Raw genomic sequence first — 25881 nt, 5'->3', positions numbered from 1 at the left:
GGCTGTGTAATAGTTTCGGACGTGGGCCCTGACGCCCTCCGGATCCGAGACGAGGGACCCGTCGTCGGCCAGCAGCACAAGGAGCTGCTGACGGGTGCCACGCCTTTTTTCCAGCGAGTAGAAGAAGGGGGAGCCGCGGTCCAGGTCCTGGAGGAGCTGGATCCGCGACCTCACGTACGCGCCCCGAGCCCCGACGAGCTGCAGGTCCCGGAGCGCGGCCTTCTTCTCTTCGTACACCCCGCGCAGGGCCGGGTCCGCGTCGGGCTGACCGAGGCGTGACTCCAGGTCGAGCAACTCCCTCTCCAACTCCCCGATCCTGGATTTCCGCCTCTTCGTCGACCCCCTCGCGTACTCCTGACAGAAGACGCGGACGTGAGCCTTGCCCACGTCCCACCATAGCCTCAGGGAGGGGAAGCTTCCCCGCTTCCTTCTCCAGCCGGCCCAGAAGCGACGAAACGAGTCCCGGAACCGCTCGTCCTCCAGCAGCAGGTTGTTAAAGTGCCAGTACGCGGAGCCGAGCCTGGCGCCGAACGGAAGGAGTTCCGCCCACACCAGGTGGTGGTCCGTGCACGACACCTGCCGCATGGAGGCCTTCGGGAAACAGGAGGCGTACGCCCGCGAAACGTACAGGCGGTCGATTCTGGACACTCCGACCCCAGGCCTCACGAAGGTGAAGGCGATGGAGTCGGGATGGAGATTCCGCCAGACGTCCACCAGGTCGAAGGACTTGACCAAGTCCCCCAACCTCTTCCCTGACGCGCGGTCAGTGCGGGCACCGCCGTGGTCCCTGCCCTCGAGGACGCAATTAAAATCTCCCCCGAGGACGACGCACTGGCCCTCGTCGATGGAAGCGAGATGAGCGGACACTTCTTGGAAGAAGCTCGCTTGCCTCGGCCCGGCCGGGGGAGCGTAGACGTTCACCAAGTGAAGCACCGCGCCCCCCAGCCGAACCGTCAGGTGAAGCAAACGGCCTGGCACTGGCTCCCTGACCCCCAAGATCTCCGGCTGAAAATGCGGGGCCAACAGGATAGCCACCCCGCCAGATCTGCGGGTGAGGTGACTCATGTAGACCCCCCCTCGCCACTCCAGGAGCCAGGTGGCTTCGTCTCCCGGGGTAGTGTGGGTTTCTTGCAGGAAGCACACCGCATACCTCCCGTCCCGAAGGACCGAGAGGGTCTGGAATCTGCGCTGCGACTCCCTGCTGCCGTTGATGTTGAGGCTGGCTATAGTTGTCTCCATGTCGGAAGCGTTGTGCAACCACCACCAGTACAATTAACAAACCCGTGTATATATTTACAGGGAGGACGAGGGAGGGGCACTGAAGTCCCTCGCCCTCACCAGGAGTGCTCCCAGGAAGTTCCTGACTCGCTTTCGCTCATTGACATCGAGCCCAGGCGCCTGGCGGGCAGCGAGGGCCGACCAGTAAACTTTCTCAAAAGAGCTCCAGCGGTCGAGCGCCAGTTGGGCTCTATCCCGGCGACTCCGAGTTTCCTCGACAAATTCCCGGAGTTCCTCGAGGGGGATGAGGGAGAGATCGGTGGGGGGCACCCGGGACTCAAAAAAGTCACTGCAGACGGAGTCCGCGTCGTCCCCGGTGTCCGCCACCGATCCCGAACCCTCCTCCGGGAGGTCGCCCTCGGTCACCGACCCCTCCCCCACCGAGAGAATGGGGGCTGGTCCGGCGCCGCCAACCGGCCTCAAACCCCCGGCGACCCCACCCCCAGGGTCACCGGCGGTACCTTCCTCGACGCACCCCTTCCCGGAACGCCCCGAGTTCGGGTCGTCGGGCGGCAGAGGCTCGGGGCCCCGCTCCTCTCCCGACACCGGGACGCCTGGCTCCTCGGGGAAAAGGTCATCCCCCAGGAAAAGGTCATCCCCCAGGGCCAAGGCCCCCGGAAAAACAGTCTGGGAGGGAGGAGCGAGGATAACACCCTCCTCCCCTCCACCGCTCGACGACCCAGCAGAGGGTCCTCCGTCGTCGCCCGCACCACGGCCCTCGTGGTCATCGAGGTCCTCCCCAGGGGCCGGAGGAGTCAAGGCAGCAGGAGGCCCTGCTGTAGCCCCCAGGGGTTTGGGCGAGTCGGGCCGCGGTGCGGGACAGTCGAGGGGCACCGTTGGCTCGTCCCCCGGAGAGGGGCAGCGCCGCCGGCGCGCTGCAGGAGAGTCCCTCCCCTCCAAGGGCCGGTGCCTCTTCCCCAGAGAGACCGGGGGGGATTTCTGGGCCTTCCCCTCCCCGCCCGCCTCGGTGGTCATGGGGCCCGGGGTCCCTCCCCCCAGCCTTTCCCGGAATACGAATGGCTGGGGGAAGACAGGGGGCGTGGCCAGGGTGGGGAGGGCCAGCCGTGTCACTTCCTTCCCCACCCCCGGTTTATCAGGTGAGGGTGGGCGGGGCAGGGGCCTAGTTCCCTCTCCGGGGCCCGGAGACACGGCCGTTGCAGGAGGCGGAACAGCGGTGGCCTCCCCCAGGTTAGTGCCAGGGCGTGGCTGGGTTGGGCAGGGCTCGGGCTCGGGGGCCCCCGGGCCAGGTGTTAAAGCCCGAGGGGTTTCTCCATCGGGGTGGGGAGTGGGTGTAGTGTCATTGGGGTCAGGGTCAGGTACAGGTTCGGGGGTTTGAGGGTCAGGGGTCCCGCGCCGGGGCGACGCTGGCACGGCCGCAGGGGCATTGTCGTGCCGGGGCGGGGTAGGTCGTGGGCTAGGTTCCGGGGAAGGGGATAGGGTGGTCTCCCCATGGGCGGGCTTGACGCGTCGCGTCTTTCTCTGCGCCTTCTGGCCTGCCGGACGCTCACCCCCCTCCCTGCCAGAGGCTGGAGCATTGGGAGCCTCTGGCTTAGCCTCCGGTGCCGGGGCCTGTGGTGTTGACTTCGGGGGAGGGGGAGTGGGTGCGGCGGCACCACCGTCAGCCATTGGTGTGGGCTGGGCGGCTTTCTGGGCGGGGCAGTTTTTTCGTATGTGCCCTACCTCGCGGCACAGGTGGCACCGCACGCCGTCCGCCGTCCAGAAGGCGCGATAGGCCGCGCCCTCATGGAGGACAGTAAATGAGCCCTCGGTGACCTCCTCCCGGGCCAGGCAAATGAACACCTGGCGCCGGAAGGAGTAAACGTGTCGGAGGGCAGGGTCCTTCAGACCGAGCAGGAGCGGCTGGACACCCGACCGGATCTCCCCCAGGGTGTTGAGGTGGGGGAGGAGGAGCTCGCTGGCAATGAAGGGCGGGACGTTAGAGATCACGACCCTCTGGGCCGTAACCTCCAGAGGGTCGACGGGCAAATGTGTCCCGCCCACAGCGAGCCCCCTCTCCACGGCCAGGTGGACCGCCTGCTCGGTCCTCAGGAAAAATACGGCCTTCCCGTACATGCGGGCCGCAGCGACGATGGCCAGTGGGCCGACCACACTAGCCATGGCCTTGCTGCAGGCCTCGATGGTCATGTTGGGGTGGGGATAGGCCTTGACCCCCAGGCGTTTGGTCAGGTGCCTGAAGGGGGTCGACGTCGCAGCCGGGGTTGTGGGAGCCGGGCCCAAGGCAGCGGCTACCCCGGCGTAGGTGCGGCTGGGCCCGGCGACTTTGGGGCTCGCCATATTCTGCCGCTTTGTACTTCGGCCCCAGGCAGCGGTGGAGGTGGGCCCCTGGTAGCAGCAGTGGTGGAGGGGCCCGAGGCGAGTCGCCAGAGGCAAGTCCCAGGCAGCGACAGCGGTGGCAGAAGCGGACCTCGGGCGAGTCCAAGGTAAGCCCTCGGTCGCAGTGGTGGGGGCAGACCTGTTGGGGAGAGTCCCCGAGGCAAGTCCCAGGCAGTAGTGGTGGAGATGGGCCCAAGGCGAGTCCCAGGCAGCAGCGGTGGAGGCAGGCCTCTGGCGAGTCCTGGGAAGTCCCCTCGGTTGCAGTGGTGGGGGCAGACCTGTTGGAGAGAGTCCCCAAGGCAAGTCCCAGGCAGCCCCAAGCCGAGTCCCAGGCAGCAGTTGCGGAGGCAGGCCTCAGACCACAGCAGCAGCGGTGGAGGTCCCGCGAGGGGCCCCAAGGCAAGTCCCAGACTGTATTGGAGGCAGGCCCCAAGCAGCAACAGCCGAGACAGGTCCGGGCAGAGCCCCAGAGACCTGCGGTGGCGAGGCCTAGGCCGCAGCTCCAAGACCAGGAGCCAGACCAAAAAGGCTCCCACCTCCTGCCTTTCTCCTTCTTCTTCTTCTTCTTCTCCTTCTTCTTCTTCTTCTTCTCCTCCTCCTTTCTCCCTTCCTGTGTGAGGCAATAGCAGAGGAGAGTCCCAGCACACAGACAGTCACTCACTCCCGCCGGCGCACTGCAGGAGAGTCCCTCCCCTCCAAGGGCCAGTGTCTCTTCCCCAGAGAGACAGGGGGGAATTTATGGGCCTTCCCCTCCCCGCCCGCCTTGGTGGTCATGGGGCCTGAGGTCCCTCCCCCCCCACCTTTCCCGGAATGCGATTGGCTGGGGGAAGACAGGTGGCGTGGCCAGGGTGGGGAGGGTCAGCCGTGTCACTTCCTGCCCCACCCCTGGTTTAGCAGGTGATGGCAGGCGGGGCAGGGGCCCATTCCCTCTCCGGGGCCCAGAGACACGGTCGCTGCAGGTGGTGGGGCAACGGTCGTTCCCCCAGGTTAGTGCCAGGGTGGGGCGGGGCTCAGGGGCCCCCGGGCCAGGTGTTACAGTGCCAAGGACAGGCGTTGAAGCCCCAGGGGTTTCTCTATCGGGGTGGGGAGTGGATGTGGGGTCAGTGGGACTAGGATCAGGTGCGGGTTTGGGGGTCAGGGTTCCCGCGCTGGGGTGACGCTGGCACGGCCGCAGGGGCATTGTTATGCCAGGGTGGGGGAGGTCGTGGGCTAGGTGTCGGGGAAGGGGATAGGGTGGTCTCCCCATGGGCGGGCCTGACACGTCGTGTCTTCTTCAGCGCCTTCTGGCCAGCCAGACGCTCATCCCCCTCCCTGCCAGAGGCTGGGGCATCGGAAGCCTCCGGCTTAGCCTCCACTGCCGGGGCTTGTGGTGTTGACTTCGGGGGAGGGGGATGGATGCGGCGGCACCACTAACAGTCGTTGGCACGGGCTGGGCAGTTTTTTCTAATGTGCCCCACCTCGCAGCACAGGTGGCACTGCACGCCGTCCGCAAGGCGCGGTAGGCCGCGCCCTCATGGATGAGGGTGAAAGAGCCCTCGGTGACGACCTCCCGGGCCAGGCAAATGAACACCAGGCGTCGGAAGGAGTAGATGTGTCGGAGGGCGGGGTCCTTAAGACCGAGCAGGAGCGGTTGGACCCCTGACCGGATCTCCCCCAAGGTGGTGAGGTGGGGGAGAAGGAGCTCGCTGGCAATGAAGGGCGGGATGTTGGAGATCACGACCCTCTGGGCCGTAACCTCCAGAGGGTCGACGGGCAAATGGGTCCCGCCCACATTTGAGCCCCCTCTCCACGGCCAGGTGGACCGCCTGCTCGGTCTTAAGGAAGAAGACGGCCTTCCCGTACATCCGGGCTGCAGCGACGATGGTCAATGGGCCGACCACACTAGCCATGGCCTTGCTGCAGGCCTCGATGGACATGTTGGGGTGGGGATAGGCCTTTACCCCCAGGCGTTTAGTCAGGTGCCTGAAGGAGGTTGCGGTTGCGGCCGGGGTTGGGACAGCCGAGCCTAAGGCAGCGGCTAGCCCGGCGTAGATGCGTCTGGGCCCCGCGACCTTCGGGCTCGCCATACTCTGCTGCTGGATATTGGTAGGCCCCAGGCAGCAGCGGTGGAGGTGGGCCTCTGGCAGCAGCAATGGTGGAGGTTGTGGGGCTGGGCCCCAAGGCCCAGTCACCCAAGGCGAGTCCCAGGCAGCGACAGTGGAGACCGGCCTCAGGCAACAGCAGCGGTGGAAGCAGGCCTCGGGCGAGTCCCAGGTAGGCCATCGGTTGCAGCGATGGGGGCAGACCTGTTGAGGAGGGTCCCCAAGGCAAATCCCAGACAGCCCCAAAATTGAGTCCCAGGCAGCAGTAGTGGTGGAGGGGCCCCAAGGCGAGTACCAGGCAGCGGTGATGGAAGTGGGCCTCTAACAGCAGTAGTGGTGGAGGTTGGGAGGGGCCCAAGGCGAGTCACAGGCAGCGGTGGTAGAGGTAGGCCTCAGGCAACAGCAGCAGTGGAGGCAGGCCTCTGGCAAGTCCTAGGCAGGTCTGTGGTCGCAGCAGTGGGGGGCAGGCCTGTTGGGGAGGGTCCCCAAGGCAAGTCCCAGGCAGCCCCAAAATGGAGTCCCAGACAGCAGCAGTGGTGGAGGTTTGGGGAGGGGCCCCAAGGCGAGTCCCAGGCAGCGGTGGTGGAGGCAGGCCTCTGGCAACAGCAGCAGTGGAGGCAGGCCTCTGGCAAGTCCTAGGCAGGCCCTTGGTTGCAGCAGGGTGGGGGGGTGGGGGCAGACCTGTTGGGGAGGGACCCCAAGGCAAGTCCCAGGCAGCCTCAAAATTGAGTCCCAGGCAGCAGCAGTGGAGGTGGGCCTCTAACAGCAGCAGTGGTGGAGGTCCTGGGAGGGGCCCCAAGGCAAGTCCCAGGCAGCAACAGCTGAGGCAGGTCCAGGTGGGGTCCCAGAGACCAGCAGTGGGAGTGGGCCCCAGATCAGCAGCAACACTCCCTTGACCTGGGTGAGGCCCAGGCTGCAGCTCCAGGAGTAGGCCCCAGACTCAAAAAGCTCTCACCTCCTCCTTCTTCCTTCTTCTGCTTCTGCCTCCTCCTCTTCTTCCTTCTTCTTTCCTCTCTCTCCCGATGTGGGGCAGCTAGTCCAGGGACAGTCCCCTTCAGGGAGGAGAGTCCTTGCACGTGTGCACACACACTCACGCTGATCCAACTCTCAAGATAGGAAAACACCCGAGTGGCCAGTGACAAGCACTGCCCTGCACATCAAAGGGCAGTGCTGTGTGATCAAACAATGAAAGGGAGGGCAGGGTTTAAATCAAAATAGAGTTGGAGGGGGAAATAATACACTCCACTCCCTGTGGTAATCCCCTGTTTATTTTTTTTTTAATTTAACCCCCACACTACCACCTAAGTGCGGTAGTGCTTATTTTATCCCCAGCACTGTCTGTGTCTGTGTGTGTGTGCGCGCGTGTGAGACACAGTGAAAGACACAAAGTGCACGAATCTTTAAATCCCCTGTTTATCCTGGTTATCCAGGGCTTCCTAATTGGCCCAGGTTAACAACCCTAATCAAGAATCTCATATTCAACAAGATTCACCTTGTTCCAATCACTACAAAGATAAAAGGTTGAAAATTTCATCTTCAAGTTCCCCCAATGACACAGAAAATTGAGATGATAACAAACAGAAAGATGAGGTGTAGAACAAGTGTCAGAAACAGAACATGAACGAAAATCAGGGAGAACACAGTGAGTACAGAGGAAAAGTGAAATAGAAAACAAAAAGTCAAGGACAGAATATGAGAAAGGTTTGGGGGTAAGCTAAAGGGTACCCCAAAATCTTTCATCTTTTATACTGGTGAATGGATCTTTTTCACACCAGGGAGAAGTATAGTGCTTGGAACGAGCTGTTAGGACTATTGTTTTACTCATTACATATACATGACCGAGAATTGAGTGTAGAGATTTGTGGTAAATAGTGTGTGGTGTGAGAAAGCAGAGACTGAAGAGATCACCTGGAACAGTGGCAGTGTGCTTGACAACTCATATGGTCAAGTTGGATTGTGAAGAAGTTGAGAATGGGCCTCACACTGGGAATAAAGCAGGGGGCTGAACAGGTTCAGTGGAGAGAGGAAAGAAATACAAAATCATACGGGCACAGAGTTAAAGAGGGGAGCAATTAGAACAATAACCAGAAACCTACTCATTGTCACAGGCTTCTAACTATTGTAAGGTAATAACTAAATCGCCACATTTAATCACAATCTAATATCACTGTATAAAGCTGATCAAGTATTGTGAATGGTAAAACCATAATTACTCAAAACCATAATTACTCAGAAGCTGAATGGACGGAGCCCATTTGCCATAATCAAGAGAGATTCTCGCTGAGTAACGATGATTAAACACATTTATAAAATGTCACATTTTATATAATTATATAATGCAAAAATTAATTTGGTATAGACTACAGTTCTGCAGGTGATGGAAGACCTGGCAACGTAATAGGCGGAGTTGGCCATTCAGCCCCTCACGCCTACTGTGCTATTCTAGATCAGAGCTGATCATCCACATTAATGCTATTTTCCCATGCAATCTCCATGTTCCCTTGGTTATAAGTTACTATAAGTCTATTAATCTCCTTCATAAGTAATGAGCAGAACAGTGACTGACAATTGGTTATCCATTCACGGGATATGGAACTTTCTGGCTCAGCCAGCATTTATTGCTCCTCACTTATTACTCAGAGGGCAGTTAAGATTCAACCACATCACTGTGGGTCTGGAGTCAGGTAAGATTCTATCCTCTTTCAGCTAAAGAAAGTCTGTCTGACAACATGGAATGGATTGAGCCAGTTGGTGGAACATTAAAGCAGGTATGCCCTTCAGTAACAAGTTATACCTCAGTCTATGGTCAAATAGGAGGTGAAACCCTTCATGAGACACAGGTAGTGTGATAAGATAAACTTCAGAACTTTAATAATTGTTCATAGGTTGAAAGAAGCAGCAATAACTCTGCCTGAAATAAGTTATTAAGAGGCAAAGACAAAAATATACAGGAATTGAAAGCAATTAGCCATAGCCATGTCTGGGAAAGGAAGGAGTCAAGGCTATACAAACAAAACTGTTTTGACACCTGTTTGGTAACTGGCTGTTTTATGCCACAAGGACAAATGATTGCCCCACAGAAGAATTTAAGGAATTAATCACAGGAAAACTGTGTCGTCAAATAGACAATCAATGGCAAATGTAACAAGGAATAAAGAAGCATATTTCTGATAAGAAGGCAAGCTTTAGACTTGCAATATTATTGATGCAAGAATCAAAAAGATCATCAATAATAGCCCACCACAAACTTGGGACAGAATGTTGAAGTATAACACCGCACAAGGATGAAACCCTGGTCATCAGAGACAGGCACTGTTGGTTAGAATTGTAACTAAATTCCACTGCTAATCAGGTAACAACTAAGTTGAGTTGTGAATGTAACTTGCTTATTTGAGAGGTCTTATTTTGGTTGCTACATGCAATAAAGTTTCAATAATTGTCAAATTTCTTAAGAAGTAGACAAATTAAAGGTGATTTATCCATAACAGTGGTGACATTGTAAATGGGTTCACTGTGAAATTTCCTCCCATACATGGACATACATGAATATCATGATTACATGTGCCCGTAAAAAACACTCCATTTTTTTAAAAAAACTATTTCTCTGATTCAACTTGTTCAGAGATGTTATTATACATCTCTGGAGCAGGTGGGACTTGAAAGCAAGCCTTCTAGTCCACAGGTAGGACCATCACCACTTTGCCGCATGAGGGCCCCAGTTCCAATGACCACTGAAAGTGAAGGGGAATTCTATCTCCCAGCTGGAGTTACTTACAGAAAGCAATTGACAGAACTGGGATGAGATCCTGTCGAATTCTCATTCACTCCTGGGTGGATGACGGATGTAGATGGCTGTGTTGGGAAAAAGCCAAGCTGTTCAACTTCAGCAATTAGATCCATGACAAAGTCACAGCCAAGCATGTCCCTCCATTCCTCTCCGTTGTGCATGGACACTGTCCAGCCTCTCTCCTCATTCTCCTGATTCCTGCAAACATCAATGACAGGTAATGGCTGAGTGCCCAAGTATAGCTTGATAGAGGAACACATGCACACTGGCCTCAGACTGCGTGAGAGGACAGAAAAGGGAAGTTTGCTCCCCAAATTCCACCCTTTGCACAGGCGATGAACTTTAACATGGGTATCAGCTAACATGTTAGTCCCACGCAAGCAGTTTTTGTGACTCATAAAGCATAATGTCTGATGGATGAAAATCTGCATTCTGAAAAATAGGTACAAAATAATTTAAACGATAACTGGACAATTGGACTGTATCATTCATGACTTAAATATAAAGGCATGATGCTACTTTAGATAAAGCTCTGGCTAGATCTCATCAGGAGCTCCATTCGCACCTTTCTCTCGACTGGGAGCAGGACAGATTCAACAGAAATGGATAAATGTGTTAGGTGCTTGGGATGATTAAAGGGATTAATTAGGGAGATCAAGACTATTTCCTCTGGTGTGGAATTGAAAATATATCAGTGTAAAATTTAAGCTAGGGAGAGAAGAGACTTCTGACAGAGGGACTGGAAAACTGTCTCTCTGTCCCCCAAAACATCTGTTGTGACAATTTTAAGAGTGAGACAAATAGACATTTGCTGGGATACCCAGCTGCCTATTAAAGATTACAGAATCAAGCCAAGCAAACAGATTGAATGGTGCTTTGTGAGCCTTTTCTTTGCTTCTAATACTCCTCCCACCATTTCAATGATTTCCATAGCTCTGAGCTCTGCTCATGTTCCATACAGCATTTGATCATCTCTGTATCTTCAAACCACAAACAGATGAAGTTGACCTTAATGGACAAGAGTCACATTGGATTTGAAATGTTAACTCTCTTTTGCTCTTCACTGAATAGGTTCTCCAGCAATTTCTGCTCTCATTGAAAAGGGATGATTTTATGAATAAGTGTTAGCAACGTCAGAACAAAAGGAGACCATTCAGGCCATATGACTGTTCACTCCTTTTCATTTGAACTTTATCTTAACCCTGTCTACCCCATCTTTGCTCCGTATCCCATCAAATAGCTCTAAATCTTGGTCCTGAAACTTCCAAGTGGGTTTTGGGTGTGCAACTCCAAATGTTCACCCCCCTTTGTGTGGAGGAGTGCTTTCTAATTTTGTTCCTGACGTCTTTGTTCTCATCTTTGGATTATACATAGTGCTTGATTTCTCCACTTCTCTGTGGAAACCCATGATCCATTTTCACATTTTACATGCCTCAATTAGACCAGCATTCAATCTTCTAAATCCTAACAAAAATATAAACCAAGAGTGTGTCCCTCATAATTTAAAAGTTTCAGGTGCACTATCACTCTAAGATAATCTAGAGTGTTTTCCCCTGGATGATAATTACTGTTTGGAAAACTGTGATCAGTTGTAATTTGCTGATGTACTGACAGACAGAAATCTTCATTTATTTATTGGGTATTGTAAAAGGTTTCATCATCTCTGGCAATGTGACTGTAAGTTCCTCAATAACCTTGCACACATTACTATATAGGGCAATGGAGACCCCCTTCATCATGGCTTGTGTTCTCTAATAGAAATTATCAAATCAAGGTTTTACATGAGTGTATACCATACATCAGCTGCCCTTGTCCTTCTAGATGGTAGTGGTCACGGGTTTGGAAGGTGCTGCCTCAGAAGCCTTAGTGCATTTCTGCAGTACATCTTGTAGATAACTACTAAACATTGGTGGTGGAAAGAGTGGATGTTTGTGGAGGTGATGCCAATCAAGCAGGCAGCTTTGAACTGGATAATGTCAAGATTCTTTGGAGCTGCTGTTGTCCAGGGTAATTGTGAGTATTCCCTCATTCTCCTGACTTATGCTTTGTTGACAGGATTTGGGGAGTCAGGAAGTGAGTTATTTGCCACAGGATTCCTAGTCTCTGACGTGAGTGGATGTTACTGGCTATCCCTAATGGGCTAGAGGGCAGTTAAGAGTAAGTCATATTGCTGTGCATCTGGAGTTACATGTACGTCAGACCAGGTGAGGATGGTAGACTTTCTTCCCTAAGTACATTAGTGAACCAGATGGGTTCTCCTGACAATCAACAATGGTTTCACAGTCATCAATAGATTCTTAATTCCAGATTTTGTGAAATTTGAATTTAGTAAATCTGTCATGGTGGGATTCAAATCTGGGTCCCCATGAACTTGCCATTTATGTTTGCACTCACTGAATGTCTGTCTGCACTGGCTATGTGTCTATCTAGTGCATTCAGGTGAGATTTTTGCATACATTACCACAATTTTAAAATCCAGTTAGCAAGCTCCTCGCCTGTTGTCCAGGACTCCACCTCCGCTGCAACTTTATCCTCTGGTGAAAGAAAATAAAATGAAATGAAAGGGATCTCTGGCTGAGCCCCTATACATAAACCTGGTAGTTATGGAACTATTTGGAGAGTCTTTTGAAAAGACTCTTTAACCATGTGGTTTCTTGGAAATTAAATCAAGAGTTAATGTTTTGGTTCTGAGGGTCACCGGACTTGAAACGTTAACTCTAATTTCTCTTCACAGATGCTGCCAGACCTGCTGAGCTTTTCCAGCAACTTTTGATTTTGATTCAACAGTTTACCATGTCTTGTGATTTACCTGCTATTTACAGAAATTCAAGTGATTTTGGTGAAAAGGAAATCAAAACTTCGACAAAGATCACAGAATACTGGAAAACCTTTCATTAAATAGATGATTGGGGCTTCTATACTGATTATTGTCCAACTAACCTTTGGACTTAGTTATCAGTTTTCATAGGCTTATGTAATCGGTAACAAAAAACCTCAGGAGCTACAAGTTTCTCTCTTGCTTCCCCTCCACCTTCCCCTCTCTCAGCAGAATGTTCTGGAAACCTGACAAAGTTTTTGAATACTGGTATTTCTGACGACCTTAGAATCCTTGAAGAGCTGGACTGTGGGCACTTTTTAATGAATCAGCTTCATTTCAATCTGAACTAAAAATCTTCTATCAGTCCACTGACCCCCAGGGCTGTGAGCAAGTCAATTTTGTCAATAAGAAAAGTGGATGGAAGTGAGGAGTAATCAAATTGTACAATTTATTTTCAGACCCTTAGCTCAAGGAGATGTTTTTCCTTTTGCCCATTTTTCTGCAATATTATCTCGCCAGAGTCTGTTGTCTTTTGTGAATGTGTCTGTGATTGAGATTAAAGTGATATGGTTCTAGTTCAAGATTATAAATTCATAGAATCGTGGAATTCCTACAGTTCAGAAGGAGATCATTTGGCTCATTGAGTCCATACTAATCCTCTGAAGAGCAGCCCATTCAGACTTACCATGGCTAATTAACACATACCTGAATATTACGGGCAATTTTGTTTTTAAGTACAGCCAATCCACCTAACCTGCACGACTCTGGACTATGGGAGGAAATCTGAGCACCTGGAGGAAACCCATACAGACATGTGGAAAACATGCAAATTCCACACAGACAGTCACCAAGGCTGGAATCAAACCTGGGCCTCTTGCACTGTGAGGCAGCAGTGCTAATCACTGAGCCACCATGCTGCCCCATTATAGCTTGGATGTTAACCATTATTTGCCAATTGTTTATAGAAGTGAGTTTGTTTCATAACAATTTAATTATTTCTTCAGGATCATTAAAGAAACCAAGTGAAAGTCATTTTGATTGTAGTCAGGAGTACAAAAGGGGGAGTCAATTGGCCATTTTGGTAACTAAATCAAGATATCTATGTTAATGGTATAGCTGGTGGAATTGCTAGTGCGTTCCTCCCATCCCAGTCATGACACCAGCCACTCAAACAAGTTGAGAAAATTCAAAATGCATATGGGATTCTGAGCTTTATAAGCAATGGCATACATTGAATAAGTCACAAGATAAGAATCATTGGTTAGGCTATTGTTAGACTATTATATCCAGTTTTCTGCCTTTCACGTTAGGACAGATATCAAGGACATAGGGAAGGATCAGAAGAAATTAATCAAAATGACAGCAGTTATGAAATGTTTTAGTTATGAAGCAAAACAACCAAAAACTTAAAGAAAAGGGGATAATTGGGGATATTGAAAATGTTGAGGGGTATAAGTAGGATAAATCAGGAAAAATGAAGCATTGCTAAAATAGCATGACTGTGTGATTACAGTGGAACAAGTTAAAATTGAAATTTCCCATTTTACAGGAATTACACATTTCTTTGATTACATGTTTATAACAGAAACATTAAAATAGATTGACAATGGAACTCAAAGTCCTGTGAATAGGATATGCATGTAGGTCAAAATTTCTCATGTAATTGTTTCCTATTCCATTATATCATCTGTACTGTTTACATTCAGGCAGTACTACTCCATAGAAAATCCAAAAATGTTTCGCACAAAATGAACCACTTTAGTTACTTTTTAAAAAATCATTCACAGGATGAGGGCATCAGTGACTACACCAGTATTTATTGCCCATCCTTAAGTGCCCAGAGGGCAGTTAGGTGTCAACTACATTGTTGTTGTAAGGATTGCAGTTTCCTTCCCTAAGGGACATTAATGAACCAGATGGGCTTTCCCCAACCATCGGCAATGGATTCATGGATATCATTAAACTCTGAATTCCAGATTTTTAATGAATGTAAAATTCCACCATCTGCCACAATGCGATTTGAACCCAGGAATCTAAATGTTACCTGGAACTCAAGGGTGATAATCTAGTGATAATAGCACTAAGCCATCACCTCCAATTGGCTGGATTGTTGGTTTGTAAAGCAGTGTGATGCCAACAGCATGGGTTCAATGCCCATCAATAGTTTGAGGTTACCATGAAGGACTCTCTTTCCCTCACCTGAGGTCTGGTGGCCCTCAGGTTAAATCACCCCCAGTCGCCTAATTTCAGCATTCCTTTTCATACTGCAAGATGTCAGATATGGCAATAAGATTAAAGATCAGTGAATGTTATAGGTGCTGTTGGTTAATGAGGAATTTCAGTTTGGACCATTCCATGCAGCACCTGGAATGGGACCCTCCGCATTCACCTGAATAATCAAAACAGACAGATGGGATCCTAGTTTAGCAACTTATCAACAGTATGTCAACTCCAACACTGTGGCACTGAACAGAAGGCAAGTGTAGCAATACTCAAGGTCTTAACATGAAGAAGATTGTGGTTTGGAGACATGGAAGAGATAGAAAGTTAACGTTCTTTCAAATGAACTACAAGTTGTGTGAATCAAGTCAATGACATGAATGTAGTCAGATAAATACCATTAAGCAGGTGGATGTCAAGAACCATCTGTCCTCGCCTGCGGTTGGCAGTCCATTCCAGCTGGGCTGGAGGGTAGGCCCTGCCTTGGGTCTGTTGCATGGCGCTGAGGGCTTTATGTTGACACAAGGGCCTGTATTCTTCCATGGTGTGGTCAGACACATATCTGTGTAAGCACAGGGCACAATTCTCTCTTTTATCCTGTTGAATATGTTAATTTTACTGCAAACAACATGCACAATCAGACAGCTATCATCCTTTCTCTTCGCAATTTAAGAAATAGTAATAGTAGGGAATGAAGCAATTTCCATGTAAGTAACTTCAAACACTTCCAGGACAGGTACAACATGGGGTTCGATACAAAGCAAAGCTGCCTGAATTGGGGGGGGGGAAACAATATTCAGGCAGGGAGATTTGCTAGAGTTACTCAACAGGGTTCAAACTAGTCTGGCAGGGGTTGGAACTCTAAGCAGCAGTGAGACAAGACACAAGGTTGAGCCTAGTACAGAAGTTAAAGACAGCAAGTTAAATAGACAAGGCAGACAAAAGGATGGGAGGGAACGAGGCAAGACTGATGAATTAAATTGCATTTATTTCAATACAAGAGGCCTGACAGTTAAGGCAGATGAACTCGGGGCATGGATGGGAACTCGGGACTGGGATATCATAGCTATTACAGAAACTTGGCTGACAGAAGGACAGGACTGGCAGCTCAATGTTCCAGGGTACAAACGCTACAGGAAGGAGCATTGATGCTATAAAATGGTATTTTTGATTAGGGAAAACATCACAGTGGTAGTTAGTGAAGCTACATTAGTGGAACTAAGAAATAAGAAGGTGGTGATGACTTTGAGGGCTTGGACTATAGTCCTCCAATAGTCAGTGGGAAATTGAGGAACAAATATGTAGGGAGATCACAGATGCCAATAAGAGTTGTAATGGTGGGGAATTTTAACTTTCCAAACATAAACAAGCACTGTCATACTATCAATAGCTTGGAGGGGGGAGGAATTTGTTAAGTATGTTCAGGAAAATACATTTTTCAATTCATATGCAGACAGCCCTATTGGAGAAGAGGCAAAACTCAACCTGCTCTTGTGAAATAAGGCAGGACAAGTGATTGAAGTATTAGTGGGAGAGTACTTTGGGACCAGTGACCATTATTCTCTTTGTTTTAGAATAGTTACGGAAAAGGTTAGGCCTGGTCGACAATTTAAAGTTCGAAATTGGGCAAGGCCAATTTTGATGGTATTAGACAAGACTTTTTAAATGTTGGTTGAGGGAGACTGTTCACAGGCAAATAGACAAGCAAAGTGAGATAACGAGAGTTCAGGGCCAGCACATTTCTGTTCATGTGCTGGCAGGAATGTTTACTGGATGTATTGGAGATATTAGTCTCTGGTCATGAAAAAGAAGGAGGCATACGTCAGGTATAGATAGCTGGGATCAAGTGAATCCCTTGAGGAGTATAGGGAATGTAGGAGTACACTGAAGAGGGAAATCAAGAGGGCAAAAAGGGAACATGGGATAACTTTGGCAGGAAGTGTAAAGAAGAATCCAAAGAGATTCTACAGTCATTAGGGCAGCACAGTGGTTCAGTTGTTAGCACTGCTGCCTCACAGCACCAGGGACCCAGGCTCGATTCCAGCCTTGGGTGACTGTCTGTGTGGAGTTTGCACATTCTCCCCATGTCTGCGTGGGTTTCCTCCTACAGTCCAAAGATATGCAGGCCAGGTGATTTGGCCATGCTAAATTGCCCGTAGTGTTAAGTGCATTAGTCAGAGGGAAAATGGATTTGGGTGGGTTACTCTTCGGAGGGTCGGTGTGGGCTTGTTGGGCTGAAGAGGCTGTTTCCACACTGTAGGTAATCTAATTCATATTAAGAGCAAAAGAATAACTAGGGAGAGAAAATGGCCCTTAAAGATCAACAAGGTTGCCTATGTGTTGAACCAAAGGAGATGGGTGAGATCCTGAATAAATATTTTGCGTTAGTATTTACCATGGAGAAAGACATGAAAGCTAGGGAATTTAGGAAGATAAATAGTGATATCTTGAAAAGTGTCCATATTTCAGAAGAGGAGATGCTGAGGGTAGATAAATCCCCAGGACCTTATCAAGTGTATTCCAAAACTTTGTGGAAAGCTAGGGAAGAAATTACGGGGCCTCTAGCTGAGTTATTTGAATCATTGACAGCCATAGGTGAGGTGCTGGAAGCCTGGAAGGTGACTAATGTTGTACTAATGTTGCAAGGATAAGCTAGAGAACTGCAGAGCCTAACATGAGTGATGGATAAGTTGTTGGAGTGCATTCTGAGAGGCAGAATCAATATGCATTTGATTAGGAATAGTCAACATGGCTATATGTGTTGGAAATCATGTTTCATGTACTTGATTGAGTTTTTTGAAAAGGTGATCAAGAAGATAGATGAAGGTGTAGCAGTAGATGTTGTCGAAATGGACTTTAGCAAGGCCTTCGACAAGACTCCACTGGTAGACTGATTACTAAGGTCAGATCACATGGGATCCAGGGAAAGCTAGCCAATTGGATACAAAGTTGGTTTGATGGTAGGAGACACAGGGTGGTGGTAGAGGTTTGTTGTTCAAACTGGAGGCCTGTGAGCAGCAGTATGCAGTGAGAATCTGTGTTGGCTCCACTGTTTTTTGTCATATATATATATATATATATACTTTGGATGAGAACATTGGTGGCATGGTTAATAATTTTGCAGATGATACAAAATTGTTGATATAGTGGACAGTGGAGACAGTTATCTAAGAATACAATGGGATCTTGATGAACTGGGCCAATGGGCCAAGGAATGGCAAATGGAGTTTAATTCACATTTTGGTAAGACAAATCAAGTCAGGATTTAGACAGTTAATATTAGGACCCTGAGGTATGTTGTTAAACAGAGAGACTTCAGGGTACAGGCACATAGTCCCTTGAAAGTAGTGTCACAGGTAGACAGGGTGGTGAAGAAGGCATTTGTACGCTTGCCTTCATTGATCAGAGTATTGAGTGCAGGATTTGGAAGTCATGTTATGGCTGTACAAGACATTGGACAGGTCTCTTTTGGAGTACTGCATATAATTCTGGTCACCCTGCTGTAGGAAGAATGTTATTGAAATAGAAAAGGTACAAAAAGATTTTCAAGTATGTTAGGCTAGAGAGGCTGGAACTTTCTTCCCTAGAGTGTAGGAGGCTTGAGGGGATGACCTTACAGAGGTTCATAAATCATGAGGGCTATAGATAAGGTGAACTGCCAAGGTCTTTTCCCCATGGTAGAATATTTCAAAACTAGAGGGCGTAGGTTTGAGGTGAGAGGACAAAGATTTAAAAGGGACCTGAGGGGTAACATTTTCAAACAGATGGTGGAATGTATATGGAACAAGCTGCTAGAGGAAGTGGTAGAGGTGTGGATAATTACAACATCTAAAAGACATTTGGACAGGTACATGGATAGGAAAGGTTTAGAGGGACATTGGCCAAATACAAGAAAGTAGAACTAGTTCAGTTTAGGAAACCTGGTCAGCGTGCACTAGTTGGACCAATGGGTCTGTTTCCATGCTGTAAGACTCTATCTGCACTGTGCCCACCAAATACTCGTAGGATAGGGACAGCATACCGTTAGATTCAGAGTAAGGTTCCCTCTATACAGTCCAAAACAAACACTCCCAAGACTGAGAATAAAGCTCCCTTTATACTGTACCCATCACAACATTCCCAGGACAGGGACAGCATGGGATTAGATACAGAATAAAGCTTCCTCTACACTATCTCTGTCAAACACTGCCATGACAGGGACAGCACAGAGTTACATACAGAATAAAGCTCTCTCTGCACCATCCTTTTTAAATACACCTAGGGCATTATAGGTCAAATGTAGTATATTGAGGAGCTCACTCCACTTAATACCACTCCCTGCCAAGGTCTTCCCTAACCCTGGAAGTGTTAGGGAATTATTTTCCCCCAAATACTGATGATTTAAGCCGTTGTTTTCCAATTGTCACCCGTCCACTTAAAGGGATACCCTTCCTCGACTGATCTATCATCCACAAATGTCATTGCAAAGTGAAAGAATGGGTCATCAGCAGTGCTAACAAGTGACTCTGTTAGTTTGGGTTCTGACAGGTTGGGAATTCTTTGATGAATGACTCACTTCATAATTCCCCTAATTTTGACAACCATCTACAGGCATAAGTTAGAAGTGTGATGGAATACTCCGTACCTGCCTGGATGCGTGCAACTTCAACATTATTCAAGAAGCTTGACACCATTCAAGACAAAGCAGTCCACTTGACTAGCACCACATCCACCACCTTAGACATTCACTTCCTTCCCCACCATTTCCAAGATTGCAGTAACTCACCAAGCCTCTTCTGACCAAACCTTCCAAACCTGTGATCTCTACCATCTAGATCGCAAGGCAGAAGATACATGGGAACACCACAATCTGCAAGTTTCTCTTCATGCTCCACACCATCCTGACTTGGAAATATATTGCTATTAGTCCTCTTTTGCTGTGTCAATCCTGTAACTCCCTTCCTAAGAGCACTGACGTTGTACTGCACCAGCTGGACTACAGCAGTCCAAGAAGGTGATGCACCACAATCTCTTCAAGGCAATTAGGGGTGGACAATAGGGACAGCGAGTGACGGCTATATCTGATTAAAGAATTAGAATAAACAATAGTAATCACGAATTAGAGGTTTTCTTTCTTTTGGTCTCAGGTCACTGGTTGAATTGAGCCCCTACTGTGACAGTTAAGTTGGCATATCCTGCAATTGACTCTGGAATCTTCCAGTTCTGTGTGGTTTAAAACATTGGATCATTTGTTTATAGGGATGCTGTCAAAGTAAGCTGGATGAATACCTGAGGAAGAATGGAATAGAAGAATGGTCTGATTGGGTTAGATGAGGTGATATAAGGCTGTAAAACGTATGAGAAGTCGACCAGTCAGCCCCATTGATTCTGCTCTGCCACTCAATGAGATCATGGCTGATCTGATAATGCTCAACTTCACTTTTGTGCCTTTTATCCATAATCTTCGATTCACCTACGGATTAAAAATCTGTCTATCTCTATAAACTTATGATCCAGCCTCAACACCCTTCTGTGGTAAAAGATTACACAGATTCACTACTCTCTGAAAGAAGAAAATCCTCCTTTTCTCTGTCTTAAATGTGCCATATTCTGAGATGCCTTCTGATCCTAGGCTCTTCTATGAGAGGAAACAGATCGTCAAGACCTCTAAGAAACCTATAGGATTCAATGAGGTTGTCTATTATTCTTCAAAATTCCAATGAGTCCAGGCTCAATCTACTCAACCTCTCCTCAGAAGACAGCTTCTCCATACCCGGTATCAGACCAGTGAATTTTCTGTGAACTGACTCCAATGCCAATGTATCTTCTTTCAGATAATAGGCCCAAAACTGTTCACAATATTCCAGCTGTTGCCTGACTAATGCCTTGTAAAAGTTTAGCAAAACCTTCTGATTTTCATATTGCATTCTCTTTGAAATAAAGGTCAACATTCCATATGCTTTCCCTATTACCCATTCCCCCTGAACTTGCTGGGGGAGGTTGGTATGGAGCATGGACTATTTGACCTGAATGTCCTATGTTGATACTATAAATACTAATTTTTTATGGTGTAAAACTTAGTCATGTTCAATCCAATCTCATAACTATACTGTCCAGAGGTTGCTAGTTATTCAGTCATGGTAATTTTGGTACCTGAGGTGAAAACTCATAATTCAGGTTCATTTTTCATCATAGCCTCTGGCACTCCCTCCCAGCCCAAATAAACATGTAAGGTTCGCTCACTTGAGTAGAGGCTTCTCAAGCTCGGGAGAAGGTCGTAAGCAGCTCAGGCAGGTGGCCATCAACAGGCAAGCTCGCTGCCAATTCTCCATGTCCGGATTCTTCCAGGTTTGGTTCACCACCTGGCAAAAGATCTCATTCCGGAGTGTGGGATTTGATATTCCTTTATGTGCAATAAAATTGCCAAGGAGGATTTCCTTCCTGTCATAGAGAAACTCAGCTTGCAGAAAGCGCAGAACCTAGCAAAAGAAAAGCAAAACTTCATTACTGTGTTCAGTGTGATGATATTGGAGTAATAGTCAGACCCTTACAGGCAGGACAACAGCATTATAAACACAGTCTATCTCCTACAATCAGACAAAGAAGCACTCTCACAGGTACAGTCTACAATGGCAAATGGCAGAGGAGACTATTACAAATTCAGACAGTTGCAGAGTTAAACCACTGCAGACAAAGTCAGAACACTGTTAATTTCATTAGAGTCAGACCATTACACATGGTTTCAGGACATTTGCTGACAGTGTTGCACTGTTACAGAAAATGTGGAGCTACAATCCCATAGGAAACCAGAGTAAAACAGAACATACAGATGGAAACACACTGTTATAAACAGTGAAAGGCATACTGTTAAAAACAGCAACACAATGCCACGGTGACTCAGTGGTTAGCACTGCTGCCTCACAGCATCACGGTTTGATTCCGGCCTCGGGTGACTGTGTGGAGTTCGCACATTCTCTCCATGTCTGTGTGGGTTTCCTCCCACAATCCAAAAGGTATGCAGGTTAGGTAAATAGGCAATGCTAAATTGCCCATAATGTTCAGCAAAGTGTAGGTTATGTGCATTGATCAGAGGGTAAATATAGGGTCTGGGTTACTCTTTGGAGGATCAGTGTGGACTTGTTGGGCCGAAGGGCCTGTTTCCATACTGTAGGGATTGTATGAATCTTTCTGACAAACAGAGATGACTGTAACTAGATACTGGTTGATGTTTGACGCTGTCACGCTCTACAACACTAACCAATGGAAATCTCTTGGTTCACAGCACTTTTAAAATTCAGAGTTTCAGATTTCTCACTGTGTTAAGAAATGCTTCCTAAAATCACTTCTGAATGGCCTGGCCTTTAATTCTAATAGGCGCTGGCTTGGACACCCTCAAAGGAAGCAACTGTTTCTCCCTATTTAGATTAGATTAGATTACTTACAGTGTAGAAACAGGCCCTTTGGCCCAACAAGTCCACACCGACCCGCAACCCACCCATTCCCCTACATTTACCCCTTTACCTAACACTACGGGCAATTTAGCATGGCCAATTCACCTGACCTGCACATCTTTGGACTGCGGGAGGAAACCGGAGCACCCGGATGAAACCCACGCAGACACGGGGAGAATGTGCAAACTCCACACAGACAGTCGCCTGAGTCGGGAATTGAACCGAGGTCTCTGGCGCTGTGAGGCAGCAGTGCTAACCACTGTGCCACCGTTCATGAATGTAAAATAATCAATTACATCACTCCTTAATAGCCAATTACCAATGGGTAATAAGTACCTAATCTGCAATACCTACATCCTTTGAATGAATAAAGAAAACTGTAATCTGTCACAATTGAACTAATGCCTGATTTTATTTTGCTGAAACTGCATTGCATTCTTGAGGTACAGTGCCTGCAAGTGAATGCAATACTTCAGACAGAATTTCTGAGTGAAGTTTTATTTTAATGGAAATGGGGATATGGGAATCACTGGGCCAGCAGTTATTGTCCATGCCTAATTGCCCTTGAGAAGGTGGTGATGGGCTGTCTTCTTGAACCATTGAAGTCCCGGTACTGTAGCTAGACCCACAATGTCATTAGTAATAGAATTCCAGGATTTTTACCCAGCCACCCATATGTGCCATATAAATCCAAGACAATGCCATTTCAGACAAGAACCTAACCACCGCTCCTTGATATTCAATGGTATCACCATCACTGGACCCCTTGCCACCAACGTCCTGGAGGTTGCCATTGGAAGAGTGAAGGACAGCCAATGTCTTACCACTTATTCAACAGTTAAAACAGGAAACTGCATAGGCCAATCAGTCTAATCCCATTGTTGGAAAACTGTTGGAAGCAATTCTGAGGGACAGAATTAATCTCCATTTGGAGAGGCAGGGATTAATCAAGAACAGTCAGCATGGTTTTGTTAAGGGGAGGTCATGTCTGATCAACTTGCTTGAGGGTGAAGGCAATGCATTTGATATGTTGACTTGGTCTTTAGCAAGAGTTTTGATTAGGTCCTACGTGGTAGACTGATAACAAAGGTAATCAGGGAAATATAGCCAATTGGATACAAAATTACCTGAGAGCAGAGGATGATGGGGTGTTTTGTCTCTGGAAGCCCTTGTCCAATGGGGTTTGCAGGGATGAGTGTTGAGCCTTTGCAATTTTCTGCTTACTAGGATGATGCCTGGGATGGAGAATTGTAGTTATGAAGAAAGATTGGACAGTCTGTGTTGTTTTCATTGGAGCAGGGGTGATTGAGAGGGGACATGTTTGAGATTTATAAAATTATGAGGGTCATAGATAGGCCATCTTCCTATGTGCCAGGTTCATACTAACCAATGGAGAGTTTTCTCCCAATACCATTCTTTCCAGTTCTGTTAGAGCTACTTGATGACATACTCAATCGTATGCAGCCATGATGTCAAGGGCTGTCACTCTCACTTCACCTCTGGAATTCAGCTCTTTTATTCATGTTTAAAACAAGGCTGTAATGAGGTTAAGGGCTGAATGGCCCTAGCAGAACCCAAACTAGGCACCACTGAGCAGGTTATTGTTGAGCAGGTGCTGCTTGATAGCACTGTTGATAACACTTTTTACTGATGATCGAGAGTAGACTGATAGGATAATAATTGGCTTGGTTGGATTTGTCCTCCCTTTTGTGTATAGGATATATCTGGGCAATTTTCCACATTGTCCTTGTTTTTGCTGTGTTGGTACTGCTTGGCCAGGAGAGCAGCAAGTTCTGTAGCACAGGTCTTCAATACTATTGCCAGAGTGCTGTCAATACTCAAGGCATTTGCAGTATCCAGTGCTCCCAATCATTTCTTGATATCACATGGAGTGAATCAAATTGGCAAAAGATTGGCATCTATGAGTTTTTAAAATTCATTTACAGGATAAGGGTGTCACTGGCTAGCAGCATTTATTACCCATTCCTAATTGCCCAGAGGGCAGTTAATGGTCAACTATATTGCTGTGGTTCTGGAATCACAGCAGTTTCCTTCCCTAAAGGACATTTGTGAACCAGATGGGTTTTTTGACAATTGATAATGGATTTATGATCATCATTAGACTCTTAATTCCAGATATTTGGGGCGAATTCAAATTCACCATCTGCCATAGTGGGGATTCAAACCTATGTTCCCCAGAACAGTATCTGGGTTTCTGAGTTAACAGGTCAGTGATAATACCACAAGGCATTGCCTTCCTTCATGGTACTGGTGACTGTCCCATCACTGAGGATGGGGATACTTGTGGAACCTCCTCCTCCAGTTAACTGTCCAACATCATTCATTCCTGGATGTGGTAGGACTGCATAGCTTAGATCTGACCCATTGGTTGTGGGATCGCTTAGCTCTGTCACTTGTTGCTTACGCTGTTTGATATGCAAGTAGACCTGTTTGGTAGCTTCCATCAAGTTTTTGACCTTGTGTTTAGAAATGTCTGTTGCATGCCTTTCTGTACTCTCAAACTAGCTTTGCTCCCTGACTTGATAGTCATGGTTGGGTGGGATGTAGGGTAGTCCATGAGCTTGCAGATTGTGTTGAAATTTGACTCTGCTGTTGCTGATGACCCACAGTACCACATGGATGTCCAGACTTGAGTTGTTAAATCTGTTTGAAGTTTATTCCATTTAGTATGGTGGTAGTGCCCCATTGTTATGGATCAGACCAGATCCCCTCAAAAATATTTTAAGAAGGTAGCCCAGACCCTAACTTCTTTTACTTTAAAGGCAGGTATGAGGTGGATATTCCAGATGTAATACAGCTGGTCAAACCACTCAGCTTTAAGCAAAACAGAATTTATTCAAACACTACAGTTGAAACACGAACAAAAGAAAATGGAATTTAGAATAACTTAACTATTGGAAAACTTAACTGAGCCAATTCAGCAACTTAGCCAAGGAACTGTTCCAATCCAGTAATATCATATAAACACACCCCTTGGCAAAAAGCTAAATTAAAACACTGATTCTTACAGGTAGGAGGGAACAACATCCAAAGAGATTTCCGAGCTGAAGCTGCAACCTTCCTGGGCTCCAGAATCTTGAGTGCCACAGCTAAACCAAACTAGACAAAATCTGAAATGGGAGAATTGGCCACCCTCCTGCCATTGTTAAACAAAGCTCTTCCCAGATCTTTAGCACCTCTGCCTTTACAACTTCTCTTAAAAAAAAGCCAAGGGCTCTTAATTCCAGATTTTTATTGAATTCAAATACCACCATCTGCTGCAGTGGGATCCAAACCTAGGTCCTTAGAACATTGTGGTAAAAACAATGACTGCAAATGCTGGAAACCAGATTCTGGAGTAGAGTGGTGCTGGAAAAGCACAGCATTTCAGGCAGCATCCAAGGAGCAGGAAAAAAAAAAATCGACGTTTCGGGCAAAAGCCCTCTATTCCCCTTATAACATTATGTCTGGATGACCGGATTAATAATTTAGTGACAATACCATTAGGCCATTGCCTCTCCTGAGGACTAAGATAAGGAGAAAATGAAAGGGTAGTGAATCTTTTGAATTCTCCTCTCAAGAGGGTTGTGGAACTCAGTACTTCAGTAAATTTAAAGTAAAGTTTGTTAGATTTCTGATTACCAATGAAATACAGGAATAGTGGATGGAGTGAAATGTTCAATCAGCTATGAATGTATTAAATGGAACAGCAGGCTCAATAGGCTGAATATCTTATTCTCGTTCCTATGCTCCGAACCTCTATCTCTTTGTCACCAGCTCCGTTCAGATGAAGGATAACATTCAATTAGCTTTTAGGATTGGTTTTTGTACCTGTCCATTAGCTTTTAATGACTTCTATACATTTACTCTGGATTCTCTCTGCTCCTCCACAGAATTGAGCTGTCAGCATTAATACTTGGAGTTATTTTTTCT

General features: G+C 47.7%; 1 protein-coding gene across 1 annotated transcript in view; it reads right to left on the bottom strand.

Moving 5' to 3' along the window:
* Positions 1-25881, bottom strand: part of myo15b (myosin XVB) — a 267080-nt gene that overhangs the window by 165166 nt on the left and 76033 nt on the right. The window contains exons 6-9 of the mRNA XM_088000375.1: positions 20741-20976; positions 14917-15080; positions 11942-12014; positions 9469-9678 (exon numbers count right to left, since the gene is read on the bottom strand). Of these exons, the coding sequence (XP_087856501.1) occupies positions 9469-9678; positions 11942-12014; positions 14917-15080; positions 20741-20976 (683 nt within the window). The remainder of the gene's footprint in view (positions 1-9468; positions 9679-11941; positions 12015-14916; positions 15081-20740; positions 20977-25881) is intronic.

Source organism: Chiloscyllium plagiosum, unplaced genomic scaffold, assembly GCF_037043375.1.
Source record: "Chiloscyllium plagiosum isolate Xiang-an unplaced genomic scaffold, Cpla_swu_hap1 HiC_scaffold_25, whole genome shotgun sequence".
Classification (NCBI taxonomy): domain Eukaryota; kingdom Metazoa; phylum Chordata; class Chondrichthyes; order Orectolobiformes; family Hemiscylliidae; genus Chiloscyllium; species Chiloscyllium plagiosum.
This window is presented reverse-complemented; position numbering and strand designations above follow the sequence as displayed.